This window comes from Lepidothrix coronata, unplaced genomic scaffold (genome assembly GCF_001604755.1).
Source record: "Lepidothrix coronata isolate B3197 unplaced genomic scaffold, Lepidothrix_coronata-1.0 Scaffold19, whole genome shotgun sequence".
In the NCBI taxonomy this organism is placed as follows: domain Eukaryota; kingdom Metazoa; phylum Chordata; class Aves; order Passeriformes; family Pipridae; genus Lepidothrix; species Lepidothrix coronata.
In genome coordinates, this window is record NW_016690199.1 from 7591713 (window position 1) to 7606016 (window position 14304).

Consider the following 14304-nt stretch of genomic DNA (forward strand, 5'->3'; position numbering starts at 1 on the left):
ATGAGCAACAGTGTGCCGTACACAATTGTAAAACGCAATTTCTTTTGAGCCTGATATTTAAGAAGAGAACAGAGCTTTTGTATGTTTAATACATGTTCAGAACTAATTACTTAATTTTGATCGTGCCTTTTAAATCCTTGGGTAAGAATCTCTGCTTCTAATATCTTTTTCTATGCCAGTTGAAAGCCTGTACCCAAATACCGCTCCTTCTCCTTTTGTGGCACCAAGAGCTCCTTTTTCTCCTTGCTTGTCGTTTAGTTTTAAATAAAACAAATGTATTCACTGGGGAACAAAGAATGCTTTTATATCACATCATCACATCCCATTTTATCTTCAGAGATTTACAGCTTCTGCAGTCTATAGTCTATACATTTTCTGCTCTCAAAAGCCGTAAATATTTTTTTATGAACATATAGTTTACTTAAGAGGAGACACAGCACTCCCTTCTGTAACACTGCGTAGTTTCTGAAGAAATAACATCTGACAAGTGTTGGATATTCGTGCAGATTCTTGGATATTCTTGTCTTTTGTCCTGTTTGAGTACGGCGTGGTTATTGTGTCATTTTCCTCCTTCTTTTCCCTAAATCCTGATAGCTCTTTGTGGCAGTGCTTGACTTGTTCTGTCTCAGGTGTGTACAGAGGGTTAAATTGCTTTCTGAAAGATTCAGTGTACTTCTGCTAAAGGTGTCCGAGGTACCAGTGTCGCAGGAATAGTCCTCCAGCTCTCCACGCTGTGCAGGTGCTGAAGCATTGGAGTGAACCGCTCATTTCCCCCCCACCCTCCCTACACCGCCGTGTCCTTGTCCCCTTGCTGTGGGTGCCCAGCGGGGGTGGCAGACTCCATCCTGCCTGCTGCGGGGCCACCGACACCTGCCGCGCTGTGCTGCCGCCCGTCCAGCACGTGGCGGGGGGTGACCGGACGGCCGTGGGGGACGGGACGGTGGCGGCTCAGCGGCTGCACCGGGGCCACGCACGCACGGTGTGGCAGAGACTCGCTCGCCGCTGCTCCAGCTCTGCCTTTGTGCACTTTGCACTTGCCGGAGAGTCGCTGGGAAAGTGAGGAAGAGTGCGGCCCCCTGTGTTTCTGGGGCTTCTCCATCAAGTTGCCTCTTTTGGCCAACTCAGCCTCAGATTTTTATTTAGGAAAAAAATAAAATAAAATAAGATACTACTAACAATTATTTTGCAGTCCTCTGAAAAATTAAAAATTGGTGGCAGATAAGCTGTGCCTAGTGTCGCTGAGTGTGATGCTGAGGCAATATGTAGGCATAATCTCAACTCTGCCTCTGCACCTTGCAGCTGCAGGAGCTGCTGGAAGGCTCTGGAAGCAGGTTATTGATAAACTTCGACGGCAAGGAGCTATGTCGTCCGCTTTGAGCAGTGTTAGTCTTTGTGTAGCAAGGATCCTGACACCGATCTCGGTGATAACCCAGCCAGAGAGCGTGTGATTCGAGCTATTTCCGTTAAGCATGTTGATGCTACAGTAAATATGACATGTGGGTGTTGATTGAAGGGACATCATTTTCAGGCCTGCTTTGGGCCAACACCCTGAAAAGCAAGTCAGTTCTTTGTGCTCGCTCCCCAGCTAGGCTGAGCTCTCCCTGGCTGTGCCTCCAAGGCAGCAGTGACTGTGTGAGGAGAACAGTGCACTTGATGCACTGCAGCACACTGGTGGGCAGCTTCCTGTGCTGGGCACAAGGAACTGTGTCCCCATAGTGGACCCTGGGCAACCTCAGCTTGTCCCAGAGAAGGGGACAAGGGGTAGCCTGTGCTTTGTCCCCCAGGTGGGTATAAGGTTGGGCAGTGGCTGTGGTAGGGCAGGAAGGGCATACAGCAGCATCTCTGTGGTGAAGGCACTGGCAGCGCTCACCTTCACCACCCTGTTATTGATTTGTGCAGAAACCAGCCACGGAGGGCAGGTTTTTCACATGCAACGCTTTGGCCCGACACCAGAATGTTCCCTCTTCCCCTTTGCTCTGCCTCCTTTTGATACTGCAGGATAGGAAAAATAAGGAGAATAGGTTGGTAACTTTAGAGCCCTTCTTACCCAGGCTCTGCAGTGCAATAAAAAGGCAAGAAAATAAATGATTGCTGCCTGTACCCAAACCCTGTGAACATGCATTCACAGTTCTGTCCTTCGAGGCCTTGGAAATGATTTTTAGGAACACAGTCTTTTCCACTATTAATGGGTATGATTTTGAGACAACTGACAGGCAGAAAGTAGTTAGCATGTGCATTCACTTTAATACTGGGCATGAGAACATTGTTTGCATGGGGCACATATGCTCTAATGATGTCACCACACTGGAGTAGGAGTGCTGGTGGCTTTGTGACAGTGCCTTTATGGAATTAAGGGGTTTGTCCTCTGCATTTTGGTGTGGTAGGCAGCCAGAGAGCTTGGAGTCCAGTCAGCAAGTGTAATGATTTTTTAAGTAAAGCAAATGATTTAGATTGTCCAATTGCATTAATTTCACGAAGCCATCATATAAGAACATTGCCACTCATGTCCCCATAGATTGCCCGTTGCCGACTCACTGTGCTCCATAGGCAGGCAATGCCGAGGCAATCCCCTTCGGAGGAATCTCTGGATTCAGGGAAAATGCTGGGCACACCTTAACACATCTGGAAGAACCAGGGCACGAGTCCTGTCTAGAAATATCTCGTTTGCATTTTTTTTCTCTTTTCCCACGTAAGGGAGATGAGGTGTTTTTCATTCTCTTTTTTTTTTTTTCTTGTGTGTGGCTTGATTTCTTCTTCTTAAAAAAATATAAATTAATTTTAAATAAATACTTGTGAAGAAACACCCTCCTCCCTCTAAACCCAGCTACCAACAACAACAGCAATAAAACCACAGAGTTAAATTCAAATAATGTGAAGCGACTCATTTGAAACCCACAGACACAAGTAGAGTCAGAACTTTAGATTGAGACTGGCCTAAATTGCCCCTTTGGTATTAAAGGACTCCTTAAACAGCCTAAGATCTTGGCTGTTGTATTAACCAGGCATGACCCGATGCGTTATGGGCTGGACTTGCAGGCTTTTTTCTCTTTTCCTTTGTGGGTTTTAAATCTCTCCTGTAATGTTACTTGAATGTAGGTTTTTAATGGCTTAATTGAGTTGTCAATAGGAAGCCTTTTTTTTTTTTTATTCCAAGTAAAAAAAAATAAATGCAAATTGACATGGATAAAATGTATTTGAAGATCTATTCAGTATTTTGTTTTTCATTCTTTTATATCTGTTTTCCATGTCCTGAATAAGGGGATGTAATATAGCCTCTGCATTGTTGGGTGAATAGCTGGTCTCATGCTTGATGATTTATTAAGCTCAAATCAGAAATAGAGTTGAGTAAAAAAAAATCTTTTGATAGTTTGAAACCCAATTACTACTGATCATGAGGGCTCAGCGTACCAAGAAAACGAAAAGCTGATTTTCGGTGATGTGACGACTGCCAAAATATGAAGGAATACCAGATGTTATTTTAAAAAAGTGCCATTACAGAGTCCTTGGAAAGAGAGTGAGCGAGTGTAAGTGAATAGGCATATGTGGATTTAACTAATATTCAAATGAAATGTATAACTGAAAAGAAAGAATTTGTAACAGTTTAGCTGTTCAAACCTCCTTCATGTTTCCACAGACGCCTGGTCAGGACCCTTATCAAATGCAGCAATTTTGCTACATTTTCTGAAGAGCACAATTTAAATTGCAGGCAAAAAAAAAATAAAATCCTCACATCAAAAAGATAATAAAGTTGAGGTCTGTGCTTTTCTTTTTATTTGTTACATATATAAAATATATAAATACCAAAATTCAGTCTTTGTAATTTAAGACACAGACTTTAATCTGAAGCCTTTACAGGAATGTTAGTGAAACTAGTAATAAGCATTTTTCTCCTCTGCCACTTTTTTTTCTTACGACCCTCGGTTCAGTTCCTGTTTTCGTGTTGTCTTTTTCAGCTCTTTGTCCCATCTCCAATGTGTGTATCTGTGTGCCTGTGTGTGCCTCTCTGTATGGTTTTTTTTTTAATATTTTGACACACTGCTTCCCCTTAATAGGAATTCTGGCTACAAATAGTGTGCACGTTTCTAAAGGAACCTTTTCACAGTCCTTTTCTTTTGGGTCTAAAATGATGTATATGTAATTGGTAATTAAAGGTGCAAGCTCTCTTCAATATAAACAATATTGCTCAATGTTAGATCATTAAAGGGAACCACAGCACTAAATAATTACCTTTTGCATCGTGACACGCTGTTTGCAGGCACCCGCTCCCTTCCCAGCGGTCCCTTTTCAGCACAGGGTTATGGTTACATTTTCACTAAGGCAAGGAGGCATCTTTTCATGATATAAATTGGTGAATTAATTGCGTAGGATTGTCTTCAAACTCCTTTTAAACTTAGATTAAGGGGAAAAAGGTAATTAATGCTTTTCAGAATGAATGTGTTTGGAAACACATGCCTTCCTGTGCCCATCGTCTTTTCCAGCAGGATGGGCACTTCTCTGAGTCCCTGTCCCTTTCTGCCGTCGCTGGTGCTGCTGCTGCTGCTCTCCCCTTTGCTGTTAGGGAGCTCTGATGCAACTTGTAATACCACTGGTAGATATGCTGATCAGTTATTTATTCTGGAAGGCAAAAATGGAGTGATTCTTTTTCTAACTACCTTTCTTCAAGGCGCAACCATTTGTGTTGCCAGGTAATGCGTTCCACCTTCTACCATTTGTCTCTTTCCTATGTGCTTCTTTTTTTTTTGCAATTGCTTAAGAGTGAGACAGAAATCCTTTTGTTTTAGGACTGGAGAAGAGTCCAGATCTGGATTATAACATCTGTTTATCACAGTCTTACTTCTTTGAGATATTTGTGTGACTTACTTTCCCCAGGAAATCCATAAGGAAACCGCTTGGACTAATAGAGAACATTTTTCCTCCTATTCCTTTAACCCTGATTCAATTAGAGGTCTCAGTCACTGATTTACATACTGTTAGTTCCTCTGTTTTGTTCAGCCCAAATCCTATAGTCCTTGCAGAGTCAAACCAGCCTTAGGCAAAAGTCAGTGGAAATTTTGCCTGAGCGAAGTCCAAGGTTTGTATGATTTGGCAGTTACATAGTAGAACAAGAGAAAAAAAACATGTTTTGCCTCAGAAATGGATTGTGATCCACAATTATTTTATAATGTAAGAATTATCTTATAAATACCCGTTAAAAACATGGTGGTTTTTAATAGTTGTGAAATGAGAAGTTGCATATTTCCTAGAAACTGATGCAGGTCACTCAGAAATTCTTTCCTGGTCTTTGGGGGTAAAGGTATGAAATTCACCAGGTCTCTGGGCAAAATTTAAACAAGAAAAGCTTTTATTAACATATATAGCAATGGCAGGGTTATTTGACATCAGAAAAATAAAGTGGAAGATTTCAGGCTCAGCCAATATTCCAGTATGTTAAATAAGCACCTCATTCCCTTTCCCACTGTACAGACTTTTGAAATCCCTTAACTGCTCCTGTGCCCATATCCCGCTTACCTTACTCTTACAAATAGTTTGCTGTAATTTGTGCTAATGGGTGGTCATTTAATCTTGCCGGTAACTTTGTAACAGGAAAGGTGGTACTAATTTTGTATGTCACCGGGATCCTAGTTCTGCTAGTTTGGAGCATACAAGCTTTCCCCCTCTCTCTGAAAAAGGAAGAGAGGTTTGGGTGCATAAGCTTTGCTGGATGGGGCCTTGGCCAGATGGCTGGGAGACGCGGTGGGAATGAGAAGGTGGGATAAAAAGAGAGTAACTATTTCAGAATACGACTCGGGGCTCGAACGCTTGCAAAATGGCTCTTTGCTGATATCCTTGCAGTGCTGGCAGCAGTGGGAAGGAGCTGTCAGGAAAGCTATGCCAGGTCAGCCTTTCCATTTTGTTTCAGGCAGGCTTGGTTGCAAAATATATTGAAATCATTCTGGGAGAGCGGAAAAGTTGAAAAATAAAAGAAAGATCTAATCAGGCTTGACTTCTTCAGGGGGTGGGGGAAGGCTGGGCCTCTGGTGATGCATCCTCCAGAGTCTGTGAACACTCAAAGCAATCTCTTTCTCTTCTCCCCTCATCCCTTTCCTCCCTCTTTCCCCTTGTCCATGCAAAGCAGAGGCTGACCATGTGGAACCGGCACTGGCCGACGAGGATGAGAGCCTGGCAATAGCAGACCCAAGCGGCATCAGCATCGCTGCAGGCGGGACAGACCCCGACTTGTTAACCTGTGGACAGTGTCAGATGAACTTCCCGCTGGGAGACATCTTGGTTTTTATAGAGCACAAGAGAAAACAGTGCAATGGCACTGGTGGTGTCTGCTATGAAAAGAGCATGGATAAAAGCAGCCCTCCCCCCTCCTCTCGCGCCGAGCTCAGGAAAGTGTCAGAGCCAGTGGAAATCGGGATCCAAGTCACACCCGATGAAGAAGACCGTCTTCTCACGCCTACAAAAGGAATTTGCCCCAAGCAGGAGAACATTGCAGGTACAGCACGTTTTACACTCAATCAACTGCCTAGGTAATCTTTTAACTAGAGTCCTCTAGAAAGTGCCATGAAACACAGACTTCAGTAACAGGTCTTTATAGGAACCATCCATTCTGGAGAATCCTCATGGCTATGCAGGGCTGTTCATCCCATGTTTAATTCAGTGTAGCTGTATGTGCGTGGCCAGCTGCTGGAGAAAGGGGCTTCTCAGTTCCCTGGGAGAGCCAAGGAGCACCCTGTACACGTGGGAAAAAGCAGAAAGCTGGAGTCAGAAAATATTTCACGAGCATCCTTAAGCAGGTAGAAGTGGTGGAGAGATAGGGGACTTTGGTGAGGTGCTCAGTTCAGTCCTCTTCCAAACACCTTTTGTCACATGCAGACTCACTGGGAAGGATTAAATTCTGACCCTAGTGAAGTCAGTGGGAAGCAGATTTGGTTGTGAGGGCTAAAGCAGGGGTTCATTAAATCCTTGCTTTTTCTTTTCCTGGGGTAGATATCAGCTTCCTGGACTGCCCGTCTGCCAGCGCTGCTTGTCCTGGGTCTCTGTAGATGGCTCAGGTTGGGTAGGCAACACCTGCATTCACATGCACACCCCAAATGGATCTTCTGAATGAGGATACAAGAGTGTAGGCTGGCCTAGGTGAGAAAATTGCAGGCATTTCTTTTTCTAAAGCTCTCGTACACAGTGCAGTTAACATTCATTCAGTGGACCTCCCTTGCTCAGAGGTGGGCAGGAGGATGGTGGTATCCACCTGGGATTGCTGACATGCAGTGGTTCCTGCAGAGTGTCTGGCGTGGGGCTGCTTCTGTTGTGCAGGGCGTTTGTCCCCTCCACAGTGGTGAAAGGAAGGCTCTTTTCCCTGCTAGTGAATGGGAGTTTTATGTTACACAGCAGGATGTCCCCTGAAACGGGCCTTTTTTGTTCAAACCAACTTCATCCATACCAAAGATCAGTGGCAATTTGTCTTTCTGCCACTGTCCTGATTTCTCTAGGAATCGCCCTGTGGGATTAGATCTGACAGTCCAGGATCCTGCCTGTAGTAGATATGTTCCCACGAGGGGATCCCCAGAAGACTGGTGAGAGGCTCCTATCTTTACAATTGAAGCTGAAGAGATTCCCACTTTTAATGTTGGAGGTCTCTGAATCAGCTCCCAGCATCTCCGACAAGCTTGGGCATCATATAAGTGAGGATGCTGGCTTTGAAATGCTGCAGTCTTCAGACATCCTGTCTTTTAGGAGGGGTTATATGCCACCCATTAACTACATTGTTTTCTTCTAAGAATCTTTTTTGGGTGCAGCTATCGTCTTGGCATGGGAGAGCTGGTAGCTTTGGGGGCATTATGTGTGGCAGCCTGTGTGGTAGGGTTGTAAGCAACTCTACTGTAAGATCTGACCCTGTCTTTTCCTCATCCTTTTTCAGCTTTCCCCCTCCATTTTCAGCTTTCCTTATTCTTTTTCAATTGTGAATGCATTTCTTGGTAGAGATGACTACGTTGTGGTGTAGCAGATTTGAAGGCTAGATTTCCTTCCTATTTGGTAGGAGCAGAAGAGAAGTATTCAGCACATTCTCCTCCAGTCTGCTGGAGGTCTGAGTGATGCTGAGCACTCTCAATAACTGTTAATCTCCCTGTAAACTGATGGTGCTCAGCCTCTTGCAGAGGTGCCCAGGGTAAGGGACACCAAGGGTAAGGTTGGTTCAGGAGACCTGTGCTGCAGTTGCAGTCCAGAGCTCATCTCTGACTAATCTCTGCCCAAGTTCAGTCCATAGCGAAGTACCTCAGCGGCCCAGTGCACAGGGTGCTGTCCCATCGCAGCTTCTAGGAGTCAGCATCAACATAACTGACACTTGTGCCACACAGAAAAGCTGCCAGGGGAGGAGGGGGTGAAGGGGATGTGAGAAAGGCATAAAAAAAAAAAAATTAAAAGCCAATCTGGAGCACCTAATCTCTTTCAGACTAAACTGAATATCAAATGAAAATATGTAGAAAAGATTTTGAATTGAGAAAAATAAAAGGGTTTATCATTTGATTGGCATTTTCTCAGCAGTGCATGGAGATAGGGACATCCACTAAATAGTGGAGTAATAATGCTTTCTCAATTAGGAGCCCAGCTCTGAGATAAAAAGGTGCAGTGTCCTTCCATATTTTTTTTAATAGCAGCGGATAGTTTTCAATAGTAGGATAAAAGCCTCACATTACAGCCATGGAGGGTAGCCATGAAAAACCCACAGAAGTCATTCACTGGAAAGGCTTTAGTGGGATATACCAAACCCCTTATTTATATTTCAATAGAAAGGCTTTCTGCATTAGCCAAGAAAATCAGAATCTGCATTTAACATTAAAGGTATTTCCCAGTGAGCGGCTGTAGAGCATTGTTGTTAGATTTGTTAAAAAAAGAGACTAAATACGATTTCATAAAAGGGAAACTTAATCTCTAAGGCAGCTTTCTCCTACCCTGCCACCCCCTCTCTTTATTTTTTTATTTTTTTTTGTAATAATGCAACAGCCTACAGTATTTTTACTTTATATGTGACGAAAGATATTCTTAGCCTTTCTGTACTGCGACAGGAAGAATGAATTTCTTTATTCCACCAAGAAATATGTAAAATAATCCCTTAGAAGTATGGGGAGATATGTTTGTTCAAAGCATTTAAAATGTTATTTTAATCAAAGGCACAAAACACTCTACATGCTGTGTCAGCTAAAGGAGACCATTACATTTTAACAGCAAATCATGCTCTTTTTCCCCCTCCTAGCCAGCCCCCCCCTTTGAAACTAACTTTTTTTTTTATTAAATAAAAAGGCGAAAAAGATTAAAGAATAATAAAAAAAAAACTTCAGTGGCTCAAATGTATAAAGTAATTTAATATGGTAGAAGCATTAATTATTTTAGCTTAATTGAATTCTGAGGACTGCAGTAGTTGCATTTTTGTAGACAAGCTCTGTTTATTATTTCTTTGTGTAGATTAACAGTAAAGGAAACATAGATAACTTTCAGTTATTTATTGTAAAATAAATGTGTCAATTCATGTGTAAAGCAAGCTGTTCAAAGATAATTGAGTCTTTATATTTGAAGAGGGAAACCAGAAATCACCCACTCGCCACTTCGGCTCCCTGAAATATGCTGCCACCACTGCTGTCCTCAAAGAGGTTTCAGCTCCTCTCCTTGATCTTGTGTAATTTTTGTAGGCCCTCTTATTTGGTCAAAATAATTTGTGTGGCCTTCTGCGGTGTGATTAAGCCACCAAACCTTACATCTTCCCATGGCTGGATGCTGTGAGGGTTCGTTGGGAGCTGAGCTTGGCTCTGCCGTTATGCCTCTCTTCCCTGTGGGCGTGAGGATATTGGGATGCAGTGCTGAGCATTCATCCTGGGACAGGGTACTCCTGAGGTCTTTCCTCCTCTGTTTCTTTTTGTTTTGTTTTTTTTTTTTTTCTTTCTTGGTAGCTCTTCTTGCACCCATCACTGAATGCCTCTTGACCGTACAACAGACCCTGAGCTGCTTTGAGGCAGGCATGTAGAGCTCAGGAGTCTGCAACAAACTGTATGCACAATTTGTAACACAAATCTCCGGCTGACGTTTCTATATTTTGCTAGAGACAAAGGCAACTTTGTCTCTGCAATCAGCTTTTAAAGATCTTATGGTAATAAAATCTGTCATCTTTTCCTGCCTGGTAACTTGCAAATCCAAGCTTTTCAAGGTGTTTTCATTTAGTTACCACTGTCCATGCGATGCGTGGTAGCATGTTAGCTGGCACTAGGAGGATGTGACTTGCTTAGGAGCAGTCTGCCCTGCAAAGTTTTTGGTTTTGTTTTTGTTATTTTTAAATTGGCTGACCTGTTTGAAAATCAGTTCTGCCTCTCGCACAGAGCGTGTGATAGTATCAAACAGATGTACCAGATTGTTGCACAGCAAAACATAGCCCGGCCAATGAGTTGGCTAGGAGTTATCAGTCATTGCTCCTTTTACTTCACCGCTGGCAGGTATTTTGGAAAAAAATTAGACCACTGTTGTATTTTATATCTCTTTTTATCTCTCATACTTATCAGATCTTGAGCATAAACGGGTGACCTGACCTGGCTGAAGAATGACCTGGGAAATATGCTTCCACTGTCCTTTGACTGATAGTATCTCCTCTCCTCTCCGTGGCCCTGCTGGGCTCGTGGGCTACCGGTCTGTTTGTTAGCAGGACTCTCTGAAATGATCCAGGTTAAATAAAAAGTACCAGGCAATCAGCTTGCTTTTAATGATGGATGGTTTCATAGAGCCCTGGCAGAGAGGAAGGAACCTCTGTGGGGCAGGCACCACTTGGGACAGACCTTCTCCAGATTCACTGATGGGTCTGCACCTTCGGGCCAGAGTACCCTCACAGACACATAATGACACCAGCAGCAGAAGTTCATTAAGACAGCAGGTTAATTTCTGCAAGGATAGTTCTAGGAAAGGGGAGGGGGTTGATTGGAATTCCTCATTCGTCCTGTCCTGGCCACCAGTGCTGGGCTCCACACATTGTAGTTGAACTAGATGTGCATCGTGAAAAAAGGCTCCCTGTCAGAGGCAGGATTTAACTGCAACCCCTGCTCCATGAATGTTCATTTCAGGCTTTTGAATGGTAAAACTGCCAGTGAGAGAAACTAAATAACTCGCATGTGCTGGAAGCCAGAGATAAACACCGCCGTAGGTTGCCATGAAATAGGCTATTTGATATATTTAGAATTGTTATTTTTCTCCAAATTAAGATTAGTTAAATCCATGTGTGTTGTGTGAGTGATTGTTAACTCAATGGCATGGATTATCCTTTTTTCAAATCATGACAGCTAATTATTATTGCTGTCTACCCTGAGACATTCACTTACAATGTACCATTATGGACTCGTGCACCCATATTAACTGCAGGACTCAGACAGCCATCGTGATGCCTTCACATGTGAGGGGAGGAAAATGCAAGCTGAAATAACCGGAGCACTGTGACAGTGATGTCGGGCAGGTTGGGAAGAGCTGTCCTGAACAACACTGAGCTGGCACATGGCTTAGGGGCCATCCCCTTCTCAAGGCTGCCATGGCACTGGGTGCTGCTACCAGCATATCCCTGGGGTACTGGGTCTTGCAGGAGTGACTTGTCAAAGCCTGGCCAGGAAAAACACTATGTGAAGAAGAAGAGGCTTCCAGAAGTGTGTGGTAACAGTGCCTGAGAAACTCAGCTTGTAGTTGCAATCCTTCTTGTGAGGCTTTTCCAGACTTGTTTCTTCCCTCGCATCTACTGGGGTGTTCCTGAGCGCAGAGGAGTTACCTGGCCACCTCCTCCTCCTTTGCTGTATTTAGCAACACATTTTGCCAGGTATTTAGCAACACATTTTTCTAATTGGTGTTGCTGAGCAGTAAGGGAAGGACACATGACACAAGGAAGGTGTCAACTGGTGGTGCCCTGAGAGAGGGTTAACGAGCAAGCCTCCTGCCCCTGGGACCTTGCTGAGGTCCTGGCTTGGGTGTGGAGAGAAAAACAAGCTAGGTGATCTCACCCAGAGCCCTGCTTGTGCCCAGAGCTGGGGGTGGGGAGGCATGCCGGGGGAGCTTGGCTCTCCTCTGGGGACAGGAGTGGCCCTTCCCTGGTTTGCTGAGGCTTGAAGCATGACCAAGGGCTGCTGATATGTTGATGGGTTAAAGTTTAAAGGCTGCCGGTGGAAGCCAACATGGAGGTCTCCAACGAACGTGATTGCCTCCGTGGGGGATCCTAAGAGAGGGTGCCCATCAGCCCGTGTGCAGGGCTGCAGCCGCAGGGCTGTGGTCATGGTGCTTCTCACCAAGGTGGCAGCACAGATCCTGCTAATCCCGGCAAGAGTTAAAGGTGAGAAACCTGCCAGTTACAAAACCCTTCCTTCCCCTTGCTTGAACTCCACCACACCCTGTGGCCCCACTCCAGCGCCCTCTGCTCAGCCCCAGCCCGAGGCCACCGACCGCCCTCTCGCCGCTGCAACCTCAGCTCGCCCCCAGGTGTCCTGCCCGGGGTCCGGCACTGCCACGCACCAAGGCTTTACCAGCATCAGTGTGAAATTAATCACACTGAGTTTTTAAAAGGAGATTAAAACCAAAGGCCAAGGAATATTATGCTCTCGATTCTCCTTGCTGGTTTTAGCTTTTTGTTTTGTTCCTCTCACCATCCTGTTTTTCAAAGTTATTTTCCGCGCCCTGTATGTGGTTAGCAGGATTCCCACGAGGGTGAAACCGTAGGTGCTGGTGTTGGAGGAGTGCGGGGGGGTCCAGTTCACCCCACTCTGCCCTGGTTTCACCTGGGGTAACTCCCCTGAAACTGGCAAGACCATGCCAGATTTATCAGGTGACACAAGAGGGGACCTGCCCCTGAATGCGTGGTGTGCCGAACTGAGAAACGGGCTTGCTGCTGTTATTTTCTCTCTCTAATCTCTTAGTTATAGTCATCTTTGGTTTTATGAGGGACAATTCTGGGTAAAACCTTTTTGACAGAAGTGCCATTTTGCAGGCTGATGAGAGGGGATTTAAGAAGGTCAGTCAGTACACTTGGCCAGAGTATTCTTGCTCTGGGGTGAATGCATGTGAGGAGTCACTCTTTAAGATCAAAACTTGCTTGTTTGTACCGGCTTGGCACTGCTGTTACCCTCTTTTAATTAAATGGAAGAACTCTGGACTTACTCAGAGTTAGAACCCACTCAAAATGTCACCCAACAAAGTGGCTTTTTGCCTTTATTCAGTTCCTTTTGTGAAATTACTTGGGCCATGTGTGAAAGACCAAAAATCCTATGTATATCTGGTTATTATTGTTATGGAAAGATTGGTAGATTTTTATAGACAACACTAATAGCAATGTGCTTGTGCTCAGTGGAGTATTGACTGCAAGAAAGGAGTCTGTAGGTATTTGCAGGGGAATTTTGCATTGGCATGTTGCTGAAGGAAAGCCAGGTGCATGGAAGCACTATAAAAGAGAAAAGCTCCTATAGAGATAGAAAAAGTTGCTGTTCCTCTCCAAAGGTGGGTAAATACAGAAAGGCACAGAAATGGTTCCTTTGCTTCAGCAAGACAGGAATGTTGCTATAGCATGGCATGAGGTTACCTCCCTTCATGTCTTTTCCATAGATTGTTTTTCTTTCTCAGCCAGTGTTTGAACTGTGCTGCCTACACACAGTGACCAAATCGGCTGTGACATAAAGGTTGAACCTTTCTAGGTTTTTTTGGAGATTGGAACATTTTTCTATCATAACTGGAGAAAAAAAAAACCCTGTGAAGTAATCATACTTTTTGTACAAGAAAGGCTTGAATTTCTATGTCATGTCACATAACTTCAAAGGGCATAGATTTTGGGGCTGACTTTCAGCACTGGCTTCGGTGGCCGAGTGGGAAGATGGGAGCCTGGAGGGTAAGAAATAGAAGAGAGAGGCCAGGTATAGAAATAAAACCATGTTTCTCAGCAGAAAACCCTGGAAGCCAGGAGAAACTGGGTAGCTGGGTGGCTCTTGTCTTGGGAGATGCGTGTGCTCACTCCAATCAGAGCATCCTTTTCAGCATGGTTCCTTTTCCCCATTCCCTCCCACCCTCCAAATGATAATTGGTGGGCTGTGCAGTAGAAATGTTATTAAAAAAAAAAAAAGAAGAAAAACTGGGTGGGTGGGGTATCTAGGGATTTGGTGTCTAAGCTCAGGAGTTAAGCCGGAAATCCCAGAGATGTAATGAAAACAAAACGGACTTTTCACTCGCGCTGTGGCATTCTGGCAGTGAGAACGCTTTCGTGAGCCAATGTTTTCATTGTAGGTTTTCTCGAGAGAAGTAGTGGAAACGAATCGTTAACCCCTT

General features: G+C 44.3%; 1 protein-coding gene across 2 annotated transcripts in view; it reads left to right on the forward strand.

Moving 5' to 3' along the window:
• The window catches only part of BCL11B (B-cell CLL/lymphoma 11B), a 97420-nt gene that overhangs the window by 8405 nt on the left and 74711 nt on the right, over positions 1-14304 (forward strand). For both annotated transcript variants that reach the window (XM_017807659.1, XM_017807661.1), the window contains exon 2: positions 6116-6481. In XM_017807659.1, coding sequence (XP_017663148.1) covers positions 6116-6481 — 366 coding nt within the window. The remainder of the gene's footprint in view (positions 1-6115; positions 6482-14304) is intronic.